The sequence below is a fragment of the Coregonus clupeaformis genome, chromosome 14 (assembly GCF_020615455.1).
Source record: "Coregonus clupeaformis isolate EN_2021a chromosome 14, ASM2061545v1, whole genome shotgun sequence".
Classification (NCBI taxonomy): domain Eukaryota; kingdom Metazoa; phylum Chordata; class Actinopteri; order Salmoniformes; family Salmonidae; genus Coregonus; species Coregonus clupeaformis.
This window is the reverse complement of record NC_059205.1, coordinates 33,692,935-33,719,589: the sequence shown is the minus strand read 5'-3', so window position 1 is coordinate 33,719,589 and position 26,655 is coordinate 33,692,935. Positions and strand designations below refer to the sequence as shown.

General features: G+C 42.0%; 2 protein-coding genes across 8 annotated transcripts; one reads left to right on the top strand and one right to left on the bottom strand.

The window, feature by feature from the left end:
- LOC121580994 (protein SSXT) lies at positions 1 to 20,449 on the bottom strand. Of its 7 annotated transcripts, XM_041896264.2 has the most exons (13): positions 19,144 to 19,621; positions 18,337 to 18,413; positions 18,117 to 18,201; positions 17,404 to 17,442; positions 15,208 to 15,367; positions 8,517 to 8,747; positions 8,191 to 8,361; positions 7,721 to 7,798; positions 6,041 to 6,088; positions 5,618 to 5,740; positions 3,970 to 4,106; positions 1,802 to 1,864; positions 916 to 999 (listed from the first exon to the last, which is right to left on the bottom strand). In XM_041896264.2, exons 1-12 carry the CDS (start codon positions 19,210 to 19,212, stop codon positions 1,847 to 1,849), a joined length of 1,236 nt encoding a protein of 411 aa, XP_041752198.1. In that variant the 5' UTR covers positions 19,213 to 19,621; the 3' UTR covers positions 916 to 999; positions 1,802 to 1,846. The 7 variants fall into 7 exon arrangements, with proteins under 7 accessions (XP_041752202.1, XP_045080738.1, XP_041752196.1 ...); XM_041896268.2 differs by lacking the exons at positions 1,802 to 1,864; positions 19,144 to 19,621 and adding an exon at positions 20,364 to 20,449 and having other exon boundaries at positions 1 to 999; XM_045224803.1 differs by lacking the exons at positions 1,802 to 1,864; positions 19,144 to 19,621 and adding an exon at positions 20,320 to 20,343 and having other exon boundaries at positions 1 to 999.
- Positions 19,809 to 26,403, top strand: LOC121580995 (proteasome subunit alpha type-7). Its single transcript, XM_041896269.2, has 7 exons — positions 19,809 to 20,130; positions 20,395 to 20,521; positions 20,793 to 20,917; positions 25,083 to 25,205; positions 25,455 to 25,574; positions 25,757 to 25,819; positions 25,967 to 26,403. Exons 1-7 carry the CDS (start codon positions 20,029 to 20,031, stop codon positions 26,060 to 26,062), a joined length of 756 nt encoding a protein of 251 aa, XP_041752203.1. The 5' UTR covers positions 19,809 to 20,028; the 3' UTR covers positions 26,063 to 26,403.
- The last annotated feature ends 252 nt before the right edge of the window (positions 26,404 to 26,655 follow it).

Here is a 26,655-nt window from a genome sequence, read left to right as displayed (position 1 = left end):
TTTTAGAATAAGGCTGTAATGTAACAATATGTGGAAAAAGTCAAGGGGTCTGAATACTTTCCGAATGCACCGTATATCTCAAGTCAGAATACAGCCCCACTCACAGGTCATGTTCTAGTTCTGTTGCCCAAATAAATAAATGTTTCAGCACTGATGCTTCAATGCAGATGGGTGTTCTCAGTTTGTTTGAGGGATTTCTATGTACAATCCATTCATAAAACCAAGGCATCCGATTTGTTTACCCCAAGCACATATTCTTTGTACAAGTCACTGAAGAAGCAAAGCGAATTCAGGGGGTACAAATAACAAAAGAACAAACAACATGGGGGATGAATACAATGTCCTCACAACAAAAAAAAAAATATGACATCAAGACATAGTTCAAGAGAAAAAAATGAAACAATATTCAACGTTACTAGTCTCCAAATTCTTATACAAAGTTAACTCCATCTAAAAAGCATAAAATACATTTTTACATCACATATGTTGACCTTGACATGTACCATGGCCTAACAGAATTTTGTTTCAGGTGCAAGATCTCCTCACGCCGCCTCTGTCCCACCCCTCCCATTGGCATTATTGCTTCTTATGAACGGGGGGCTATTGGATGGAGAACCATTGCACTAGAGTGTGAAGTTCAGTTCTGTACAATTCTGTCCTCTGTGATATCCAAAAAATGAATGTTACTTGTTATTTTTGCCCATTTCACAATCTGCAGGGCTCTGGATAAGGCAGCTCTGTTTCATTTTAAGGCATCGCTGCATTGAGACTATTAACACAGACCAGAAGCGGAGTGATGGAAGTGGACAGAATCATGTCATTATCGACATTAACAAAAATTACACTTTTCACATAAGGACCACAAAGTGTGTGTGTGTGTGTGTGTGTGTGTAAGTGTGTCTCAGTGAGCTGCAGCCGAGTTTAGAGGTTAGAGGTCAGAGCAGGGCTCTTGGTGACTGCCATGACCATCTCTCATTGCTGGTAATTTCCATATTGACCCTGTGGAGGAAGGAAGAGAGTACTGTAAATGGACAGATCTTTATGACTTTTCATTTGACATCTGAACAAACAAGCATTTACTAGAGAAAAGCTAATATTTGAATATCTAAATAGGATGCAAACACACACATCTTTGGTAGCTATCAACCTTATGTTACAGATGCAGACTATTCCTGTTTAGCTGCATTGGCTGGATTTAACCAGCAGGTGGCAGCATGGCCTCAGAAAAGCTCATGAAAGGAGGGACGCAACTTCTTATCAGTATACTGTAGCAGTAGGCAAAATGCTGCTCTGTGACTTGTGCATTTAATATGATAGGAGGGCCATGTTTTTTTTATTTTAAAGGTTCATTTCTAAACAGGGGTCGAAAGTGGCTTCTCTTTAGGAATACAATTGTCATTAGTTAACATATTTCAGATTTTCAGTTTCAATTTGACTACTTTGATCAGACACTATTTCTACACAGTGCATAAGTATTAATAAATGACACATAAAACATTTAAATGCAGTTAATTGCATGAAACATATATGAATAATAACCTAAGTAAGGCGAGTTGTATTTTTGATTGATTTTGTCAATTTCAAAACATCTACATTTTCTCAAGTTCCCCTACAGATTGTACTTGATATATTTGAAGACCTCAAGCATAAAGTTCGACCCCTGGTTACAAAAAGACGTAAAGAAATCAGATGTTTAAATAGAAGACAGGAGGAGAAACATAACAAATGCAAATCAAGGCTAGGCGAACAGGTCAAACGTCCAGATTTGACGTTAAGGTGACGTCTTCACAGAAACCATTACCTTTGCTTCTTACAGAGCTAGTCAGGGGTTCAAATCCCTGGGTCTTTATTTCCTCATGTGCCCCTGAATATTCAAAGATAAAGAATCAAAGTGTAGCTGTGGCCTCCGCAAAGGACCACAGAAAATACAGGGCAACACGTAGCTCTCCCCTCCCTGTCAACACACCCAAAGTTCTATATTACGTTTGGGACGAGAGACTTTACATTACCCTGCTCTTCTCTGACTTGCTGTATTATCCAAGGCAATATATTATTCAACTCACAACTCAACTGAGAAGGTAGGTTTCTCCTAACAGAGGAGAACCATAATGTAAGCTGGCTAAACACATCAAACCGTCTTAGTAACTACAGCTGAAGTCGGAAGTTTACATACACCTTAGTCAAATACATTTAAACTCAGTTTTTCACAATTCCTGACATTTAATCCTAGTAAGAATTCCCTGTCTTAGGTCAGTTAGGATCACCACTTTATTTTAAGAATGTGAAATGTCAGAATAATAGTAGAGAGAATGATTTATTTCAGCTTTTATTTATTTCATCACATTCCCAGTGGGTCAGAAGTTTACATACACTCAATTAGTATTTGGTAGCATTGCCTTTAAATTTTTTTAACTTGAGTCAAACGTTTCAGGTAGCCTTCCACAAGCTTCCCACAATAAGTTGGGTGAATTTTGGCCCATTCCTCCTGACAGAGCTGGTGTAACTGAGTCAGTAGGCCTCCTTGCTCGCACACGCTTTTTCAGTTCTGCCCACACATTTTCTATAGGATTGAGGTCAGGGCTTTGTGATGGCCACTCCAATACCTTGACTTTGTTGTCCTTAAGCCATTTTGCCACAACTTTGGAAGTATGCTTGGGGTCATTGTCCATTTGGAAGACCCATTTGCGACCAAGCTTTAACTTCCTGACTGATGTCTTGAGATGTTGCTTCAATATATCCACATAATTTTCCTTCCTCATGATGCCATCTATTTTGTGAAGTGCACCAGTCCCTCCTGCAGCATAGCACCCCCACAGCATGATGCTGCCACCCCGTGCTTCACGGTTGGGATGGTGTTCTTTAGCTTGCAAGGCACCCCCTTTTTCCTCCAAACATAACGATGGTCGTTATGGCCGAACAGTTCTATTTTTGTTTCATCAGACTAGAGGATATTTCTCCAAAAAGTACGATCTTTGTCCCCATGTGCGGTTGCAAACCAGTCTGGCTTTTTTATGGCGGTTTTGGAGCAGTGGCTTCTTCCTTGCTGAGCGGCCTTTCAGGTTGTGTCGATATAGGACTCGTTTTACTGTGGATGTAGATACTTTTGTACCCGTTTCCTCCAGCAACTTCACAAGGTCCTTTGCTGTTGTTCTGGGATTGATTTGCACTTTTCGCACCAAAGTACGTTCATCTCTAGGAGACAGAACGCATCTCCTTCCTGAGTGGTATGACGGCTGCGTGGTCCCATGGTGTTTATACTTGCATACTATTGTTTGTACAGATGAACGTGGTACCTTCAGGCGTTTGGAAATTGCTCCCAAGGATGAACCAGACTTGTGAAGGTCTACAATTTGTTTTCTGAGGTCTTGGCTGATTTCTTTTGATTTTCCCATGATGTCAAGCAAAGAGGCACTGCATTTGAAGGTAGGCCTTGAAATACATCCACAGGTACACCTCCAATTGACTCAAATGATGTCAATTAGCCTATCAGAAGCTTCTAAAGCCATGACATCATTTTCTGGTATTTTCCAAGCTGTTAAAAGGCACAGTCAACTTAGTGTATGTAAACTTCTGACCCACTGGAATTGTGATACAGTGAAATAATCTGTCTGTAAACAATTGTTGGAAAAATTACTTGTCTCATGCACAAAGTAGATGTCCTAACCGACTTGCCAAAACTATAGTTTGTTAACAAGAAATGTGTGGAGTGGCTGAAAAATGAGTTTTAATGACTCCAACCTAAGTGTATGTAAACTTCTGACTTCAACTGTATATATTAAACTCCCCATACAACGTCAGCATGCACAAGACACCTACTCCTCCCTGGTCTCTTGCTTATGGACACTTACTTACGGACACTCCCTGAACCCTGGACAAACTAAATGTTATATCTCATCTTTAACTTCTATCCATCTCTAGTCAACATACATGGACACAGTAAGACCTGCCTACTCATGGGCTCATGCTCACCTGGTCGTAGCCTGGGTATGGGCGTTGTTGCTGGGCCGGAGGGGGGCCGGGCTGGGGGCCCCGGTAGGCCCCATACTGCTGCCCCTGGCCCTGGGGGTAACCCTGGGGATACTGGCCTGGGGCTCCCTGGGACGGACCTGGCGGACACACAGAGATCAAAGGTTATGGATGTCTGACAAATATTACATGACGATACTGTTATTCACACCAAATAGGCACACAAAGACATTGTCTGTTCAATAATAAAATGCACACAGTCTGGGAGCGTAACAGCATTGTAGATTCCCTGATTTTGTTGTTCGATGTCAATCATTATGACACGTCTTCTTCTTGCACCATTGAGAGCTTCAGGGGAACTCAGGGTCAATCCACCTCTATCTATCCATGAACACACTGTAGTTAATAGACAGAACCACTGACAGGCAGACCGACAGAGGCATGGCAGAGAGAGACTAGTGGGTAGTATTAGTTGGGCCCTGGGCCATTTGTTGAAGTTTGGCTCCACACTGACACTGGCCCACTCTTCTCTGTAATGAGAGAGTCTGACTAACTGCAGCCGGAGCTGTAGCCAGCACCAGGGACGGTGCTGGGTGTTAAGTCGTCTAATGCAAGAAGACATCAAGGAGATTCCGTGGGCCTTCATTAGAGAAGCGGAGCCTCATTAAAAACCACTTCATCCGACAGCCTCAATACTACCACTGCACTGGTGTTACCGTACAGCCGCGTAGCGCCGCGCTATCAGGCTTTCCAACGGCTGATCAGTGTTACGATGCCTGACTGACTGGGGCCAAGTCAAACGAGACCCACGCAACATCGTTAGGGTGCTCGTAATGCAAACACCGCAAAGCTTAACCTTGTGGGGGCCCGCCTGCGAGAGTGAACGAGCGTGTGTGTGTGTGTGCCAGATGGAGCCTACCTCACAGCCTCTGCCTCTCTCCACCAGCTCATTACTGACATGAGAGAAAGGCCTCTGGCTCAGAGAGAGAGAAAGAGGGAGAGGAAGAGCTGACAGGATTTTAAAAACGAAGGGGAGAAGGCCCACTCGCACACACTGCCGAGGGAGATTACCCATAAGCCTGACCTCTTCCCTTCTCTTTCACTCATTCTCTCGCACTCCATCCCTCACTTTCTGAGACTTCCTATAATACAGTGACTAGGCCTATACAGTGACCCATCGGAGTAATAGAGGGACACCTAACACAGCACATTGTCTGCCAGCTCCCTCTTCTGATCAACGGGCCAGTGTCTGTAGCCTTGACTGTGCTGCTGCGACATTGAAAGGTCACAATGTCAATTAGGAAGACAGTGGCGTGGTACAGTAAACAAACGGGAGGCTCTGGGTTGGTGACATTTTGAATCAAGGACTGATGTTTCAAGGCAACTAAATCGAAAGTAAATGGTGCCTCCTACAGGATTAGTGTGGACTGACTGCCAGTCAAATTCAGAGCAGCGGAAAACACAAACAACGTTTTACTCCCATTGATGTAAAACGGTGTATAGACAATGTGATCAGCTATGGAAAGATAGAGAGAGAAGCGAGCGAGACAAATAGATAAAGAGGCAGAGAGAGAAAAAGAGAGAGAAACAGAAAAAGAGAGAGAAACAGAGAAAGAGGGAGTCAAATGGGAGATAGAGTATATCCACCCACCATAACCCTGTTGCTGTCCAGGGTAACCCTGCTGTCCGGGGTACTGCTGCTGTGGGGGGTAGCCCTGCTGCTGAGGGGGACCTTGCTGGTAGGCCTCCTGCTGCTGGCCATACTGGGCGTTTCCTACAGGGGGCAACAGAAAGACATTACAGTATCTGTGACATTACAGTATCTGAACCAGGCTCTACGACATAACAGCAGACAGCACAGCAGTGCTTAGTGTGGCCAGAATCAGGGACGGGGTCCATTCCATTTCAATTCAATAAACTCGGGAGGTAAACGGAAATTCCAATTCAAAATGTTATGATTGGAATTTCAGTTTACTTCCTGAATTGACTAAACTGAACAGGAAATTGACACCAACCCTGATCCGAATGTTTTGAAAACACTGATTTAGGCTGTTAACAAACAAAGTTAACAAACCATGATCTTTTTCATAGGGGGACTGTTGGTTGGCTGCTGGGTCTCGCTCTGGCAGACAAGACAAAAACCACAGGAGAAAAGAACCAACACTGTGAGCACACCCATTAAGAGGAGTTTTGTTTTTGATATGCAACAGAATTGTTATAGTGACACCTTTTCAGCATCCTTACCTGACACCTGCTATGAGCCGTTAAAAAAAAAGCTTGAACGTCAACATTTAAGAGAAATGAAATATTTGTGAGTGAAAAATCAAGAATAATAAAAAGATGTAGGAAGGCAGAAAACAGAGCACAGACTCTCAACTCAACCTCCCTTAACCTGAACAAAGCTGGCCAGGGAAGGCTAATTGGGAGAAATAATACTGGTGTAGAAAGTGTATTTTAGGCATGTTAATTGTAAAAGCTAGCATTTAGGCTACTGCAGTTATTGAACACAACCTTAGCAACACAAAAGTTCCATAAGTCATTATGTGGCTTTAGACGCTACGATATCTTTTTCCCTACGTACATTTCTGTGAAGCTACATTGACACCTCCTTGGTAGTATTGTTCTGAGAAATCAAAGCCTTGATCAGGAAACGGTGGCTAAAGCAAACCGTACTCACCATCACCTATAGCATTACTTCACAGGGAGATAGGAAGACATGTTATTTCATGTCCATTTTGGAGGTGATAGAAGTCAATGGGGGGGAAATTCAGGGGATTAAAATATATTGTTATATACACATAAACATCATTTATTGTGCTTCACACAGTTTTTGTGTGCATAGAAATGTTCATAAATATATTTTTGCAAAAGTAATAACTAATCATGGGAGAAAAATACTTTATTTCGAGAATATACTTATTTTCCCAAGACAATATTTAAATCCTGTAATTCCCATCAGAGTACAACCTAGATATTGGAGACTGGAGAGTGCTGTGTCAACATTTCAAAGGGAGTAGAAAGTAGAAAAGGTGTAGAAAGTGACACATGGAAGAGAAATGTATTCATTTGAGAATACTTCTTTATGTTGATGCTTTGACACAAAATCACTATGAAGGGGTGGGAAATCACTGGGGAAATCATCCCAGTCCGACTAGTCTCCTTTTACGGCATGAGTCTTTAACACATCTGACAAGTCTGCTAACTCTTATGTGGGGCTTCTGCTAAAGTAGGACGTCTGCTTCCGCTAAAAGCACCACCTGAGATAATCTTCCTAGATGGAATTGCTGTATGAATTTGGAGCCCCACCTCCACAAGATCACGGTTCGATAAAATAACTAGCCGACTAGCTATTTGTTTATCGACAACGCACAGCCCCGGTGGGACGGTGGGCGGGCAAACCGAACATCAGAGCTTCCTTCTGGCCAGACTTACAGAACAGTGACTAATGTCCAACTGAATAGTTAAGACGACTTTCTTTCATTTTCTACTTCCACAAATGTTCTAGATAACCGCGTTGGAACCGAAATAAACCATTGATGATCTGGATAAGGCTCGGGTGTGAAGTGGTGCTGAACGATCCACTTCCATATCTGAGGGACAGTGTCACCATCTATCACACAATGTTTTGCTTTGTTACGCTCTCCATCCTCTGTCCTTCTCCATGCCTCAACACAGCTCCTCTAAGTGAAACTTAAACGGGCGGAGTGGTTTGGTTGATTCTACGAGCGAGCAAGCGGTTGGTTTGATCTCCTACCTTCTGAAGCTCCCTGTCCTGCGTGACTGTACTGGTCGCCATAGTAGTCTTCCTGCCCTGGGTACTGCTGAGGGGGTCCTACATACACATACACACACGGCACACAACACACACACAGGTAGATTCAAGGTGTTGTTGGGGGGTAATTTCGGCGGGGAAGGGGAGTGAGGTTGGAATTTTGACCGCTTATTTGCTAGAGAGCTCCTGTGTGAGTCTCGTTGGTCACCAAACTACAGTTTAGTAGTGCTGGGGCTGACAACAACCTTCAGGGCGCCTGGGTGAGTGTTCCTTCTATGGTTATGGGGCTACCTGCGTCTGTGAGCAATGACAGTGGAAGTGAAAGATAGCTCCACTTAAAGATGAAGAGGAGAGGGGGTTAGGTACAGGAGAGGAGGTTGCAGCCCTGTGTCAAGTCAAACCAAGCGTCTTGCCCTTGGGCCCAGTGATCCAATCTGTGGAGCGGAGCATACCTTGCTGTGGGGGTCTGTAAGGGGGCATGGGCCTCTGCCCCATGACATGGTTTCCCTGGTTGACCTGACCCATCATGCCCATGGGGTTCTGCTGGCCCTGGTAGTGCTGCCCGCCACCCCCAGGGGGCATGTTGTACTGCTGGGAGGGAGGCTGCTGGTGCATCATGGGGCCTGGGGCAGGAACAACACAAATATAGACAATATTTCATTAAAGAACCCAATTTGGAAGAAAAAAAAAAAGGACAAATGAAAGTCCAGTGATTGAGGTGATAAGGAACAAAGTGAAGGTCTACCAAGGATACTTTTTCCCCCCCTCTTTCCTGTACCTTGGTTAGGCTGCATGTTCATGTTGGGCCGGGGGCCGTAGTTGCCCATGGGTCCCTGGGTCATGTTCATCTGGCCCTGGGCAGGCATGCCCTGAGACGAGGGCACAGCATGGTTGTAGCCACCCATGGGGCCGTGGCTGCTGGGGGGCATGTTCATGGCGCCGCTGCCAGGCATGTTGGGAGGCTGGTTGGGGCCAGGCCCGGGGCCCTGCATGGGCATGTGATTGGGCCCTGGGACAAAAGAAGAAGGGCAGACCATTTAACCTTCAGGAAGATATTACCATTAGGTACAGAGATTAAGATTGAACTGTTAAATTAAAACACTCTCTCCTGAGAATGTATTTTCTCCCTATTCTAATATTTACAAGCATGTGTGCTGTATAGAGCCTTGACAACTGGTAATAATTGGCCAATCTACCCTGCGGCATAACAAAGTAGAATAAATGCTAACAGTCTCTCTCACTCAAACAAACACGCATATAAACACTACCACAGTGAAGTGGAGTCCAAGACCACCTAGAAATATAAAGACAAGAAACAGTCAGATGCGCAGTAATACCCCCTGAACCTGCTGCACTGGGAGCCACATTTGAAATGGAATTACATAGAAAACACGACTTGGGCTGTGGTCTCCATTCATGTAATACATTAAATATATACATCAAATGGTATTGGGGAACCATTTCATAGTTTTATCACAGGTACATTATTTTCCCATTTCAATCTTATAGCAACCCTATGCTTTTCATGACTTATGGGCAGGGCAGACCATCTGACATGCCATTCAATATTTTGATGTGCAACCTGGAATACAAATGTAAGAGGACCAGTGCTTCTATAGTGAAATAAATCTCACATCTGTGCTGTTTGTGAGCGATGTTGTTAGGCTACAATGTATCGTTGTTTCTTCTTCAGAGCGCACTGGCGAGCAACACCAATACTTTTACTACACAGAGAGAACCACGAGATCTTCAGGTTTAGCACTGTATCCACACATTTTTGAATGATCTGAATGAAGATGTTGATGATTACGGTGAAAGGGGTGATTAAATGTAGAATATACAACAGGTGTTGGCAACTAGGTTTGGCATCCAGCCAATTTTTTCCTGAGATTGTAGCTAGTCGGCAAGCCAGAAAATAATTATTAGCAAATAGCCTACTAGCTGCCCAAATCATAGCCCTACAATACACATTTAACACGTGGTTAGTGGGCTCGATCTGATTACAGTGGTAATATCATCAGTCTCTATTAATACCTAATCTATTAAAATCTTACCGTATTTCTTCAATACCAAACCAGTGTCTTTGTTTTCAACAAAACGGTCGCTTTTAGTAAATAATTCAATCCGAGATGTCATTATGAATCTAAGCATGGTACTTTCAGAAGTTGCTTTTCCACCCCAGACATGAGGCCCGAGTCTGACGCAGAAAGGAGGAGGTAGGCCTATTTAAGGAGTGCATGGTGACAGTATTGGAGGAAATAGCTATACCGACAAATATATGGAAAGCATAATTGTGTCTGTCAAACAGGTAATACGCCACAAATGCGCCAACAAAGCCCTCGTTAGTAAATGTGCCTTCTCAACTTTCAGCACAGGCGCTGTCCATATTGATTTTAGAAATAGCAATCCACACACGAGTGGTGGCTGCATCTCAACTAATATTTTCTCTAATTCATCCAATTATATTGCTTTCTCTTGTTTTTATAATGGATATATTCCCAAGAATATTCCTTAAAATGTAGTTTATTGACGGTCCCCAACTAGCCCCAGAGATAGGCTATCCAAAGTCAAACCAACTTTGCCACGGTCGCACACCGGCCGGCTGAAGCTACTTGGCAAAATAATTTGGCTAGCTTGCTACCTAGTCTAGACTACTTCCAGACACAAGACCTGGTTAGACTGTTTCAAGTTATCTAGAAGGGTGAGTGACTAACTATGTATTGTTTTGGCAGAGTGAAAGTACAAGCGCTTCCCACGTTCGACACCCACATCAAAGCACGCCTCCAAGACCCAAATCTCGTTCCCAAATGTCGCATTTCCTAATAAGGAGAATTAAAACCGAGGCTAAATCAAGTTCAGCCCCCCTTTAATGATGCTATTATTTTCTCGTTCATGGCATGAGTGCGAAAACTAGAGAGAACTTCTATGGTAAGATTGAATTGGCTTCTTTCTCTCGTTGATACGTTTCACACATTTCCAATCCTGACCCAAGCACACATTTGAGTTACAAACACATGGGGACTACATTTCCATAATGTTGGATGTGATGGGTATATAGTCTTCTCTATTCGCTACAGAAAATTGTAAAGGAATAACGTTAGGAAACATGAATCTCAACCTACAGCGGTCAAATGATTTGGCATAAATGGAAGCGATCAGCAACAGCTTGATAAAGTGTAAAACACATGTGAATGCTTAATTACACAATGTAAATGGGACAATATTTTTATGTTGCAAACCAACTACTAATTGCACTTTTAGTTGTCTCATTAAAATGATTTCAATATCTGTATATGAATTTCTACAATTTATAGTTGGTTTGAGGTTTTAAGTCAGAAATATGCAGCTATTGACATTTTAAATATTGTCCTATGTACGTTGTTTAATTTACTGATGGTCCCTAACTATCCCCATAGGGATATCGACTGTCAAACCAAATTGACCATGGGCATTACGATCGGGTCGTGTGCAGCTGCGCTCGGAATTGCTGCCAGCTGTGGGCATGATAAACCCAAGGAAAACGGTTACAGCATCTTTCATCCCGTGACATACCATTTTTCCTAATTAACTCGCAAATCTCCGTTTTGGGCTAGACTGACTTTATGACCAAAATTATCAGGAAAAAAACAATAGGAAAAGTCAGACAAATACCTTAACTACCTTTCCATCCCACACCGGCCCATATGGGTTGTTCAGTAGGGCACTATAAAATACACATTACGCAGAACACAGACGGAATCACGGAATCCAGACATTAAAACGGAATTCAACAATATTCCTCCCCCAAAAATGTACTTAATTAATTAACTTAGAACATTTTATACTTTTCCCAAGTTAATCACAAAATGCATCAGTGAAACGGCACAGGAATGCCCCTGTGTGTGTGTGCCGTGCGCACACACACACACTGCAATGTTAGCAATGATGCTAAACGATAACAGTCTTCTGGTAGCGATGGAAAGGATTTCCCAAAAACCTTCTTAGTTAATCATTAAGAATTGTTTTAAGATGGTCATACCATGATCATTTAGCTATTAGATATTTTTTAACCCATATTTAACTAAACATTTTGCCACTAAACTACTTCCATATATGCAATGCCTTCAGAAAGTATTCACACCTCTTGCTTGACACACAATACCACAATGTCAAAGTGGAATTATGTTTTTAGAAACATTTACAAATAAAACATGAAAAGCTGAAATGTCTTGAGTCAATAAGTATAGAACCCCTTTGTTATGGCAATCCTAAATAAGTTCAGGAGTAAAACATTTGCTTAACAAGTCACATAATAAGTTGCATGGACTCACTCTGTGTACAATAAGTGTTTAACATGATTTTTGAATGATTACCTCATCTCTGTACCCAACACATACAATTATCTGTAAGGTCCATCAGTCAAGCAGTGAATTTCAAACACAGATTCAAACACAAAGACAAGGGAGGATTTACAAAGCCTCGCAAAGAAGGGCACCTATTGATAGATGGTTAAAAATAAAATGTTATTAATTACACTTTGGATCGTGTATCAACACATCCAGTCACTACAAAGATACAGGCGTCCTTCCTAACTCCGTTTCCGGAGAGGAAGGAAACCGCTCAGGGATTTCACCATGAGGCAAATGGTGACTTTAAAACAGTTAGAGTTTAATGGCTGTGATAGGGAGGAAACTGTAGTTAATCCACAATACTAACCTAATTGAAGTGAAAAGAAGGAAGCCTGTACAGAATAAAAATATTCCAAAACATGCATCCTGTTTCCAATAAGGCACAAAAGTAAAACTGCAAAAAACAAGGCAAAGAAATTAACTTTATGTCCTGAATATAAAGTGTTATGTTTGGGGCAAATCCAACACATCACAGAGTACCACTCTTCATATTTTCAAGCAAGGTGGTGGCTGCATCATGTTATGGGTATGATTATCTTCGGCAAGGACTAGGGAGTTTTTTAGGATAAAAATAAATGGAATAGAGCTATAAGCACAGGCAAAATCCTAGCGGAAAACCTGGTTCAATCTGTTTTCCAACAGACACTGGGTGACAAATTCACCTTTCAGCAAGACAATAACTTAAAACAAACCTACACTGGAGTTGCTTACCCTTGAATGTTTCTGAGTGGCCTAGTTACAGTACTGACTTAAATCTGCTTGAAAATCTATGGCAAGACTTGAAAATGATTAACAACCAACTTGACAGAGCTTGAAGAACTTTAAAAAGAATAATGGGCAAATATTGTACAATCCAGATGTGCAAAGCTCTTGGAGACTTAGCCAGAAAGACTCACAGCTGTAATCGCTGCAAAAGGTGAGTCTAACATGTATCGTCTCAGGGGCATGAATACTTATGCAAATGAGATATTTCTGTATTTCATTTTCAATAAATGTCTAAAAACATGTTTTCACTTTGTAGGCCAAACCATTCGGACGCTACAGACGTTTTAGTGAGAAGACCGATTTTCGTGATGTCTCATGGTCTGACAAACACCGCTGTAGCTCAGCCACCTTCCACCGCAGATGTGGAAGGTCACCATTGGCGGTACAGTGGATTGAGACAGCACATGCAAAAAACATATTTCTAGCTAAAACAGACAGATTTTTATGGATTTTTTAAATTTATTATGCTAATTTGAGTTCCGCAGGGGCACGTACATCGACTGTAGTGGGTTAAACATTAACTACAAAGTTAGCCTATGCCTACCTGGCAGAATGATATCATGATTATTTGCTTCAATCCAGTGGCCATTTGTTTTGCAAACTCTGCAATCACATGAGCGCTATAGAAACATCACTAACCAAACAATGGTCTCTGGCTGGGTGCACACAATAATTAAAGGGTAACTACACATTAGAATCAATATTTTTAAGTGTTTTTCCTATATTTAGGAGATATATGAAAGCTCAGGAAATATTTTGTATACATATTTTTTTTTAAACACATATTTAACCCCTTTTTTTGGGTAAGCACAAAACTACCTTCATACTTCCATTAATCTTTTTTAAAACCGGTACCGGTTACCTTCAGACGAGTTCCGTGACACTTGTGGGGGGGTCCTAGAGCAAAATGGAGAACACCATCGTGTTAGTGAGAATCTTCCCTTTCCACAGTGGAGTCATAATAGTTTCGGGATGTCACATGGTCTGACAAACACTGCTCTAGCTCTGCTACCTTTCACCGCAGATGCGAAAGTGCGACATCGGCAGATTGAGACGCATCCAATGCAACGAAACCAAAAATATATCTCTAGTTTAAATTGACGGATTTTGATGGGGATTATTTTATTACGTTACTTAGACTGACGCACCGGTGCGTCAATTGACTTTAGGGGGTTAATTGTCTGATTTCTCTAACCTGATGGGCGATCAAAGCAGTGGTGGCGCGATGGGAGATCAAAGCAGTGGAGTGGTCTGGGCTGTAGATCAGGTGGCGGGCTTTGCGCTGGATAGCGCGTTCGTTCAGGGTTTTAGAGAGGGGGATCTAATCAGTTTAGATTTTTTTTTATAGTAGGCCTATAGGCTACTCAAATGACATGAATTTTTATACAAACCTTCAGAAAATACAGTGCAAGACTTTAAAAAACTTGTGGTTCTCACGGTCAAGTGAAATTATACAACGTATCACTTGTGCACCAGTGGGCTCTGAAGAGGAAACAACGATACATTGTAGCCTAACAACATCGCTCACAAACAGCACAGATGTGAGATTTATTTCACTATAGAAGCACTGGTCCTCTCACATTTTTATTCCAAGTTGCACATCAAAATATTTCGGGGCATATGACAGTCTGCTTTGCCCTTCCACTCTGTCACAACAGGGCTGCAAAGCAGATAGGCTTGCTATAAGATTGAACTGGGAAAATAATGTACCCGTGAAAAAAAACATGAAAAAGCTCCCCAATACTGTCTGATGTATATATTTAATGTATTACCTGAATGGAGACCACAGGCCTTCCGAAAATACATTTAAATCGTGTTTTAATAAAAATTTTGAATTCACCCTGTTCCATTGTTTTCTATGTAATTCCATTTCAAATTTGGCGGCAGGTAGCTTAGTGGTTAAGAGCGTTGTGCCAGTAACCGAAAGGTCGCTGGTTCTAATCCCGAGCCGACTAGGTGAAAAATCTGTTGATGTGCCCTTGAGCAAGGCACTTAACCCTAATTGCTCCTGTAAGTTGCTCTGGATAAGAGCGTCTGCTAAAATAAATAACACATTTGGTTCCTAGTGTGGCTAGTTCTGGGGGCATCATGACACATTTACATCATTTAGCAGACACTCTTATCCAGAGCGACTTACAAATTGGACACATCTGACTGTTCCTTCTCCTAAAAGACCACCAGAGCTCACAGACAGATGGGTGACATCATCGTTTAGCAGAGCACCATCCGCTCCCAGCTGTGGTGTTGCTAGGCAACCCTAGTGAGTGAGACAGGGACTGAGGGAGAAGGAGGTGACGGGGAGGGGAGGTCACTTACCAGGCATCTGTCCATTCATCTGGTTCTGCATGTGTGGGGCTGGGGGGCCGCCGCTGACCATGCCCTCCGAGGGCATGTTGTGTCCGTGGGGGGGCTGGGGGCCCGGCGCTCCACTCTGGTTCATCCCACCAGGGCCCATGGGCATGTTCTGAGTGGGTGGCTACAGACAGACAACACAGAGACACAGGGAGAGAAACACCATCCGTGTTAAGATACATATCTGAGCCATGTGAGAAAGGGGGGAGAGAGGAAGGATGGATGGATGACCATGCAATCTTAAAAAAAGAAGGATCAGAAACGATCACGTTCAAAATAAAAGCAAATGCTGTTGAAGGTACAGAATTAAAAGACTCAGGCCTCATCTTTCTGTGGACATGACATCTCTGGATATACAGTGCATTCAGAAAGTATTCAGACCCCTTCACCTTGTGGTCCTCTGTAGCTCAGCTGGTAGAGCACGGCGCTTGTAACGCCAAGGTAGTGGGTTCGATCCCCGGGACCACCCATACACAAAAATGTATGCACGCATGACTGTAAGTCACTTTGGATAAAAGCGTCTGCTAAATGGCATATTATTATTATTATTATTACCTTTTCCACATTTTGTTACGTTTCAGCCTTATTCTAAAAGAGATTAAATAATTTTTCCCCCTCATCAATCTATACACAATACACACATAATGACAAAGCGAAAACAGGTTTTTAGACATTTTTGCACAAAAAATAGATATAGCTTACATAAGTATTCAGATGCTTTGCTATGAGACTCGAAATTGAGCTTAGCTGCATCCTGTTTCCATTGATCATCCTTGAGATGTTTCTACAACTTGATTGGAGTCCACATGTGGCAAATTCAATTGATTGGACATGATTTGGAAAGGCACACACCTGTCTATATAAAGGTCCCACAGTTGACAGTGCATGTCAGAGCAAAAACTAAGCCATGAGGTCGAAGGAATTGTCCGTAGAACTCCGAGACAGGATTGTGTCGAGGCACAGATCTGGGGAAGGGTACCAAAAAATGTCTGCAGCATTGAAGGTCCCCAAGAACACAGTGGCCTCCATCATTCTTAAATGGAAGAAGTTTGGAACAACCAAGACTCTTCCTAGAGCTGGCCGCCTGGCTAAACTGAGCAATCGGGGGAGAAGGTCCTTGGTCAGGGAGGAGACCAAGAACCCAATGTTCACTCTGACAGAGCTCCAGAGTTCCTCTGTGGAGATGGGAGAACCTTCCAGAAGGACAACCATCTCTGCAGAACTCCACCAATCAGGCCTTTATGGTAGAGTGGCCAGACGGAGGCCACTCCTCAGTAAAAGGCACATGACAGCCCACTTGGAGTTTGCCAAAAGGCACCTAAAGGACAGACCATGAGAAACAAGATTATCTGGTCGGATGAAACCAAGATTGAACTCTTCGGTCTGAATGCCAAGCGTCACGTCTGGAGGACACCAGGCACCGCTCATCAACTGGCCAATACCATCCCTATGGTGCAGCATTGTGGTGGCAGCAGCATGCTGTGAGGATGTTTTTCAGCGGCAGGGACTGGGAGACTACTCAGGATCGAGGGAAAGATGAACGGAGCAAAGTACAGCAAGATCGTAGATGAAAACCTGCTCCAGAGCGCTCAAGACCTCAGACTGGGGCGAAGGTTCACCTTCACAACGAGCCTAAGCACACAGCCAAGACAACGCAGGAGTGGTTTCATGACAAGTCTCTGAATGTCCTTGAGTGGCCCTGCCAGAGCCCGGACTTGAACCCGATCGAATATCTCTGGAGAGACCTGAAATTAGCTGTGCAGCGACGCTCCCCATCCAACCGGACAGAGCTTGAGAGGATCTGTAACGTAACAAAATGTAGAAAAACTGAAGGGGTCTTAATACTTTCCGAATGCACAGTATAATCTCTGGATATGACATGTTAATCTATCCACTATTTCACAGCGCCAGATTGAAGCAACAAGTAATCGGCCTATCAACAGAGTATACCATTACATTACACTATCTCATACTATTGTAAAGGCCATCAATTAGCCTATTACCAGCAATGTGTCTCAGAGGTGTGACGTGTCACAATAAAACACCCTGTTTGTATATTTATGGTACATAGCCTGAAATACACAGTATGAATATTGTGTGAACCAAGACACCCTATCACAACTACCATTATTCAAACACCACTTCTCCTTCCATACTCACTTCAAGCTTTACCTCTGGGGGAGTAGGGGAGTCACACTTCTGAAATCAAGTACAGAGCATCTAGGTGAACATTATACACCTCCCCTTTGTCCAACAATAGGGGAGACCGGGCAAGCTTGCATTTGGGTGGCATATGAGGCATATCATATTATTACAGTCAATCTCACATGCACCACAAAATATTTCGTCAGAGCTTGACAGCGGTAGATATACAAGCAAAAGGGAAAGGGTAACCCGTATTCTGGTTTAATTTCCTGTACTTGACGTATCTAGTGGAATTTCTGACTAGCAGTGTAATGTATATATAGAGGGTATTCTTTAATTGCAGCATAGCTCTGTTGTTGCCTGTCTATGCCCTTATGTCAAGTCATGATCTAGGCCTATATATTATTATTATTATTATAATAATATCAGATGGTGAAGGGAATATTATGGAGAGGGTATTATTAGACACCTTCAAATAGAGAGTCATGTTGGGGGCAATAAAAAAATACTAGTCTATGCTTGGTTCAGGATTTGACATAACTGACCACAATCTTTGAACTATCGGAGCCAATAACAACACCTTCTTTGAAATTGTACAGTATCTGTACAACTTGATGAAATCTTGTAAGCTTCATGTTTTCTCTCTGGCAAAAATGTGTCGGAGTGAATCAGCACCTATGTCCCTGTTGTTGTAAAATCACTGCCCTTCGCCCTGGAACCATACTCACAGCAGGGAGCAGAGACTGCATGTTCTGATTGGAGTCTGCTATCGTGGCCAGGTAAACCAAATTTCTGTGGAGCATTTGCTGGTACCTTTTGACAGAAAGAACATGAAACAAATTGTATCATTTAAAAGACAGGGAGATGGGCCAAAAACTTAGATGCATGATAGTGTGCAACCTGAAAGCCCATCAGGTATGGAGCTTTTGTACATAACGGATAACTTACTGTGAACATTCTGCTGTCTTTCCTTTGCTCTGGAAGTCCATTATACATTGAATCAGCTGATTGTTCTCATCCAGTAACTGAAACATGACAGAGCAAAACTGGAAGAAAACTGATTTTTTTTTGGATAGGCCTATAGAAAACAGACAACTGTATCTTCCTATCCAGTAATGTTTGCAATCTGACCTGTTACATATGAGAGAATACAGTAGCCTAAATACAATGTTAAGGGGATTGGAAACATGCATGGAAACAATGCTGCTTGTATTGACTGGTTGAACTTCAGCAGGACAAACTGTTGTCCCATTCCAATGTAGACTACTCATGGAATCATTATATGTTATTTGAAAGTACAGTAATACATGACGTTGATGGCAACATCGTAGCTAGCTGTTCAACCGGTCTTTTGCCTTTCTCTCCAACGTTAGCTACCTAACTACTACCTAGCTAACGTTAGCTAGCTAGAATCAATGTCATAGTTACTAGTAGTCCTGTTCTGTGCGTGCCTGGCTAACAAAAGACGCTAACAATCCAACTAGCTAAGAAAACCCTAGCCTATGCCTCCATTCATATGAGTAACAAATTCAATGTTAGTCCATCGAATCGACTAAACATGTTAGTTATTTTTAGATTATTTTCCTACTCCCGCGAAGTTCATATTGACCGCGCTTTACCCAAGCAACATTGTTACTATCTATTTCCCTCTTTACAGTTCGACCTGGCCGCTGGCTAGGCTAGTTAGCTAGCAACAGCAGCTGGTGCTATCCGCCTCCATTCTGTTAAAGTGCGTGATAAAGATGAATTAGCTACCTTTTGAATTCCAGCGGGTGTTATATCACCCTTTCCACGTTGTCTGTGAGGTGCAAACGCCACAGACATGGTGTTTTCATATAAAGCTAAATAAACTAAAACATACAACTAAACAGCTAACAAATCTGTAGAACTCAAAGCAGAGAGTTTAGAATAGCAATATCTGATGTTATACTGTGATGTAGCTAGTAGTCCATGGCCGTGTTCGAGAGGATCAAAACCGCAATGTATCATGGGAAAATTGTGACTGACTGACTGATCTACAAATAACAATGAGTTATTACTTATGATGCATCGTGATTTGTAGATCAGTCAGTCCGCAGTGGCCTTCAATCGTTTTGATGCTCTCGAACACGGCCAACTAAAGGGGTGAACGATAATGCCCTTGAGATGTAATATATTTTCGTCAGATATACATAAAAGTAATAACTGCAATATCGAGAGAAAAAAATTATGTAAATGAATTTTATTGTTGTTTTGTTAACTAAGACTTTTATAAAAACAAAACAATATGTTCAACCCCTGTCCAGTGGTGGAATAATCCAAACTCAATCCGAAGGCCACAGGGGATTGGAAAATAATATCCCCCGGAAAGGGGCCAAACAGCGCGGAAAACGTCTGTATCAAACCCTTACTATGGTCCCGGAACCACTTATGATAACACTGAAATGCTGTTGAGTTCATGGAGAGTAAAATAAAATGTTGCTGTGCCATAATTGTAAATGGTGGATAGTTTCTTAGGGGAACGCTTAAAATTGAAAGAGTGCAAGCGCATGCGCTATGTGATTACACACGAACACAAAATCAACACTAGCTAAACATTCGCTAGCTGAGTAGCTAGCTACACTTTTTAAACATTTCAATACATCTGTTTTTAGAAACATAATGGCAGCAAGATATGACAGGGCGATCACTGTGTTTTCTCCCGACGGTCACCTTTTTCAGGTGGAATATGCACAAGAGGCTGTGAAGAAAGGCTCCACTGCTGTAAGTTTGTGACGCTAAGCTAACGTTAGCTGTGTCATTTAGCTACGTAGCTAGCAAGCTAATTTATGACAAGATAGCTAGTTAACGTAACATTGTGATGCTGTTGATGGAGCAAATTGCTAGCCATAACTACTACTAACATTAGCTAACTATCATGTTCTGTTGTTGAATGCAATATGGAATATTTACTTGAATTTCAGTGAGATTACTTAGCTAGCGTCGAACTACTTAACTGTTTAATTTCCCCATTCATTCCTAATTTAGGTGGGCATCAGGGGCAAAGACATTGTTGTCCTTGGAGTTGAGAAGAAGTCCGTCGCCAAACTACAGGAGGAAAGAACAGTCCGCAAGATCTGCGCCTTAGACGACCATGTTTGCATGGCATTCGCAGGTATCTAGCTAGCTAACTACATCTTCATTAATTTGTTTGACATTGCATGTTGTTGCATCATATCTTGATCACCAGACGTAGCTACTTTAACATTGTCTAGCAAGAACAGTTCGTGTAATAGCTGTTTCCATAGGTAAAGCGTTGTCTAGGGAGGTACTTTCTGCCCTTTGTCTGGTTTCAATATTGTTTGGTTTGATGTGGCTCATAACCCAACCAGCTGAACGTTTCGGTCTTAGTTTCTCTTATTTAACCAGTTGTCTACCTCTGTCAGGTCTGACAGCAGATGCCCGCATTGTGATCAACAGAGCTCGGGTGGAGTGCCAGAGTCACAGGCTCACTGTGGAGGACCCAGTCACCGTTGAGTACATCACACGACACATAGCCACCCTGAAACAGGTACGTTACACACCACCTCTCCAACTAACAGCCCCTAACGACTTGCTATTGCCAGCCATGACACAGACAGACACCACTCAATTTAACAATTAGACAGACTTCACTAAAACAGGAAGTAACAGTCCTCCAATAGTCTTTCTCTCATATGTGCACAATCAAGAGATAGCTTGTGTAAGACTTTTGTTTTAATGTGAGGGGAAGCAATTTGTCAGGCACTTGCAACAATTGAAAATATTTTACTGAGTTACAGTTCATATAAGGAAATCAGTCAATTGAAATAAATTCATTAGGCCATAATCTATGGATTTCACATGACTGGGAATACAGATATCCATCAGTTGGTCACAGATAACTTTAAAAAAAGGTAGGGGCATGGATCAGAAAACCAGTCAATATCTGGTGTGACCACCATTTGCCTCATGGAGCATGACACATCAACTTCGCATAGTGTTGATCAAGCTGTTGATTGTGCCCTGTGGAATGTTGTCCTACTCCTCTTCAAAGGCTGTGTGAAGTTGCTTGATATTGGCGAGAACTTGAACACGCTGTCGTACACGTCGATCCAAAGCATCCCAAATATGCTCAATGGGTCACATGTCTGGTGAGTATGCAGGCCATGGAAGAACTGGGACATATATTTTCAGCTTCCAGGAATTTTGTTCAGATCTTTGCCACACGGTGCCGTGCATTATCATGCTGAAATGCAATTGTGTTCGTTGTCCTTAGCTTATGCCTGACAATACCATAACCCCACCATGGGGCACTCTGTTCACAACGTTGATATCAGCAAACTGGTCTGCGGTTGTGAGGCCAGTTGGACGTACTGCCAAATTCTCTAAAATGACGTTGGAGCTGGCTTATGGTAGAGAAATTAACATTGCAATTCTCTGGTAACAGCTCTGGTGGACATTCCTGCAGTCAGCATGCCAATTGCACGCTCCCTCAACTTGAGACATCTGTGGTATTGTGTTGAGTGACAAAACTGCACATTTTAGAGTGGCCTTTTATTGTCCCCAGCAGAAGGTACACCTGTGTAATGATCATGTGTTTCATCAGCTTCTTGATATGCCACACCTGTCAGGTGGATGGATTATCTTGGCAAAGAAGAAATGCTCACTAACAGGGATGTATGGAAAATGTGTGGGATCTTTTATTTCAGCTCATGAAACATGGGACCAACACTTTACATGTTGCGTTTATATTTTTCTTCAGTGTAGTTACCTGTCCAAAATTGCAATCCCAAATGTAACTTTTGGATTACCCAAACTAAGTAACGTAATCTGATTACATTCAGGCGCAGGTTAGTAGCTGGCACAGCCACAAAGTCATAAAATCTGACTTTAAACCTAATGGCCAATTTTGGCCCATCTATGGGAAATCGCTCAGTTCTGCCTTAAGGACAAGACTCATCCCAATAAACGTCAACCTGCTTAAGAGGCATTAGGAGACCAAAATGTATATTACCAATTGAGCGACATCTATTGCAGGATAAATCAGTGTTAGTGTTTACAGACCTGGCCATAAATGGATGTTGCATTTTACTTTACGGGTTGGTTGTGTAGGCTTCTTCTAAAACATTGCTTTCCATAACAGGTAATACGATTAGGCTTTACATAAAACCAACAGTCTGTCAGATTTCCAGTCGTTCCAATTAATTTAATACCCCTTGATCTTCAAGAATAGGACTTGGAAATATAGATTAGCCAAATTGTTTTACCTGATCATAACCCAAAACTAAGGACTAATTAGCCTAATATGTTGTTTTTGATTTTGTTGTCATGGAGGACTGATTGGGCTTCGAGTTGAAAAAGAAATGCTGCTCTCGGAATGGCATGCTTTGATTACTACCGAAAAGTGCTATTTGCATGTGAAAATCTAGATGGTACATTTCCATGAAGAAAATAAAAGCCCCACTTGTGGTCTTCTTAAATTAAACTTGTTTTTGACAGTATGGGGCACCGTACCATGGGAGAGTTTAAAAGGGAGGAACTCAAACTTTTATTCCATAGGCTGGGATCCGCACTATGCAGCTGTTGCAAGAGCACATTTTTCACTGGCTGTCCACTGGGGCGTATTAATTACTCCGATTGTGTTGCAACATTTTTCTTAAACAGAAGCAAACTGAATGAAACTGGGAGGGACCGTTCATATGATACCTCCAGTGGGAGGGACCTACTTGAATTTGTCCAATAGAAACTTGCGTTTTGCTCTGTTTGCTTCCGGTTTGGTTCTTAAACGGTTTCCGTAATTAATATACCCCTGGTCGCAAAAACAATGATTGATAAGCAGCTTAAACTTCTTAAATTCAACCATTATTGGGTTAAAATACACATATACATTAGTGAACAGCCATCCACAACAACTACAATCTGTAAGTTTGCAGACGACACAACAGTAGTAGGCTTGATTACCAACAATGATGAGACCGCCTACAGGGAGGAGGTGAGGGCTCTGGGAGTGTGGTGCCAGGAAAATAACCTCTCACTCAACGTCAACTAAACAAAGGAGATGATCGTGGACTTCAGGAAACAGCAGAGGGCGCACCCCCCTATCCACATCGACGGGACGGCAGTGGAGAAGATGGAAAGCTTCAAGTTCCTTGGCATACACATCACTGACAAACTGAAATGGTCCACCCACGCAGACAGTGTGGTGAAGAAGGCGCAACAGAGCCTCTTCAACCTCAGGAGGCTGAAGAAATTTGGCTTGGCACCTAAAACACTCACAAACTTTTACAGATGCACAATTGAGAGCATCCTGTCGGGCTGTATCACCGCCTGGTACGGCAACCGCAGGGCTCTCCAGAGGGTGGTGCGGTCTGCCGAACGCATTACCGGGGGCAAACTACCCGCCCTCCAGGACACCTACAGCACCCGACGTCACAGGAAGACCAAAAAGATAATCAAGGACATCAACCACCCGAGGCACTGCCTGTTCACCCCGCTATCATCCAGAAGGCGAGGTCAGTACAGGTGCATCAAAGCTGGGACCGAGAGAATGAAAAACAGCTTCTATCTCAAGGCCATCAGACTGTTAAATAGCCATCACTAGCACATTAGAGGCTGCTGCTGCCTATTGAAATCACTGGCCACTTTAAGAAATGGAACACTAGTCACTTTAATAATGTTTACATATCTTGCATTACTCATCTCATATGTATATACTGTATTCTATAATATTCTACTGTATCTTAGTCCATGCCGCTCTGTCATTGCTTGTCCATATATGTATATATTCTTAAATTCCATTCCTTACTTAGATTTGTGTGTATTGGGTATATGCTGTGAAATGGTTAGATATTACTTGTTAGATATTACTGCACTGTCGGAGCTAGAAGCACAAGCATTTCGCTACACCCGCAATAACATCTGCTAAACACGTGTATGTGACAAATACAATTTGATTTAAGGCGCAAATAAATGAGAGCAGTAGTGTGATTTACATTTTAGTCATTATAGCAGACACTCTTATCCAGAGTGACTAACAGTTAGTGAGAGCATACATTATTTTTCATACTGGCCCCCCGTGGGAATCGAACCCACAACCCTGGCGTTGCAAACGCCATGCTCTACCAACTGAGCTACACTGGACATCAATGCGCTATGTAGCTTAGATATCAATAATAAAAATATCAGTATCGCTCATAGGTTACGTACCACTGCTGTAGTCCTTAACTCCAAGCGTTTATTCAAGTTGGATCATCTTTGGATGCCTACAGCAGTCGCACCATTGGAAGACATACAGTAGCTTGGACTGTTGCCTACAAAAAGCCTATTCCTGCTCTTTTCCCACGATCCATCAAACACATTTGGTGTGTCATCATACTGGTCTTTGATTTGTGGTCAGACTCGTTCAGGCAGAACAAACGTAAACTTGCGCCTTTTTTCAATGCTGATTTGAATGTCATTGAGAAAAGAAATGTACAAAAAAATTAACTGAATTTAAAAGTAACCCTAGAAGTAATCTAGTTTTTCAAAAGTATCTAATCTGATTACAATATTTTAGCTGGTAACAGATTACAGTTACTTTTTTTGCAATCCGTTACTCGCCAAACCTGCATGCAAGGCTACCTTGGACCCAGTTTGGTAGAGTAAACTAGAGTTCATATGATACTTGACTGTTTGTTTATTTTCATTGAAAGCCAGCTTTTTATCTTCTTCTGTAGCGTTACACTCAGAGTAATGGACGCAGACCGTTTGGCATCTCAGCGTTGATCGTTGGTTTTGACTACGATGGGACCCCCAGGCTCTATCAGACTGACCCCTCAGGAACATACCATGCATGGAAGGTCAGCCAATCCACAAAAATACCTCACCTTTCTCCACAGATAAATATGTTTAATGTTTTTCACAGCCATGATGATTCTCTGAAGTGTATCGTTGCAAAAATTAGATTTTCTTTGTCTTAATTATGAGGTCTGTTTTTTAAATCAACATTAGCTATTGAACTGTATTTAAAACCATAAATACAGCTCAATTGGTATTTTATTGTTTTAAAAATACTCAGTTACTGAATTGTTACCCATCCCTTTGTTCAGGCAAATGCAATTGGCCGCAGTGCTAAGACAGTGAGGGAATTCCTGGAGAAGAACTACACAGACGAAGCCATCGCCACTGACAACGAGGCGATAAAGCTGGCAATCAAAGCCTTGCTTGAGGTGAGGTCAAACAGTCATTTTTATACTCAACTCCAAACCGACCCCCTAACCCCTACTTCCTACTCCCTAGGCACTTCTGTAGATCTGAGACAGTTACATTTGTGTATTCAATATGGCCACAAATGCAGCTATTAGCGTATTCAATCCATTGTGTACATTTACCTTTTGAACTATGTTTACAGGTGGTTCAGTCTGGTGGGAAGAACATTGAGCTTGCTGTGATCAGAAGAAACCAGCCACTGAAGGTAACCTCACCAAAGAGTTTGGTGCTCTGATCCCAGTATTTACTGCGTTACATTATAGTAATTTAGCAGACGCTCTTATCCAGAGCGACTTACTTTACAAATGTATTTGTCTATGGGCTAATTGCTTCTTTTTTTTGCTCCATGTAGTTACTGGAGTCCAAAGAAATTGAGACCCTGGTGGCTGAGATCGAGAAAGAGAAGGAAGAGGAGGCAGAGAAGAAAAAACAGAAGAAATCTACTTGAAGTCGTTACTGAACCACCGGCTTTCGTTTAGCACTTGGGTAAAGGCAGCGTATTTGGTCGGTAAACATAAAAAAAGGTTTATAGGCCCAAATCCAGCTTTCATATCACACACTAAGGTTCCTATGTTGAATTTTCACACAAATATCCCATTGGCATTGCCATCAATGCATGGTTTATGTGGAAGTTGAGTAAAATGTGTGGATTTCAAGTTAGGATTCAGAACTACAAGGAGATCTCACCTCTGCCCTCTTTAAGAACAGTATGTTTTTTTTTTTCATTGAACTTATTTGAAGTGAATGTTAATAGATCAACATACTTAATAAAGTCAACTTGTTTATGTACATTCTTTGTTTTTATTGACAAGATGCTATATTATTTTAACTTCTATAGCATTCATTGCATTATAGGGAGACAGTGTTATTTTCTTTAGATTCATGTTATCTTAGTTGTGTTAGTTAATGCTAAAATAATGTCTGTAGTGAGAAGTCAAGCACCCAATCCCAGATAGTAATAAAACAAATACTGTAGTAACATCTTCAAAATGGAATCAGAACAGCAGTATACCAACTATTTCAAGAATAGGCCACAGTAAA

Coding starts and splice junctions, on each gene's coding strand:
- LOC121580994 (XM_041896262.2), bottom strand. CDS start 19,212: ATGTCTGTGGCGTTTGCACCTCACAGACAACGTGGAAAGGGTGATATA. Junction 17,443..18,116: donor TGCAGTCTCTGCTCCCTGCT/GTGAGTATGGTT, acceptor ACTTGATTTCAG/AAGTGTGACTCCCCTACTCC. Junction 8,362..8,516: donor GAACATGCAGCCTAACCAAG/GTACAGGAAAGA, acceptor TTCCTGCCCCAG/GCCCCATGATGCACCAGCAG.
- LOC121580995 (XM_041896269.2), top strand. CDS start 20,029: ATGGCAGCAAGATATGACAGGGCGATCACTGTGTTTTCTCCCGACGGT. Junction 25,206..25,454: donor GAACATACCATGCATGGAAG/GTCAGCCAATCC, acceptor CCCTTTGTTCAG/GCAAATGCAATTGGCCGCAG. Junction 25,820..25,966: donor GAAGAAACCAGCCACTGAAG/GTAACCTCACCA, acceptor TGCTCCATGTAG/TTACTGGAGTCCAAAGAAAT.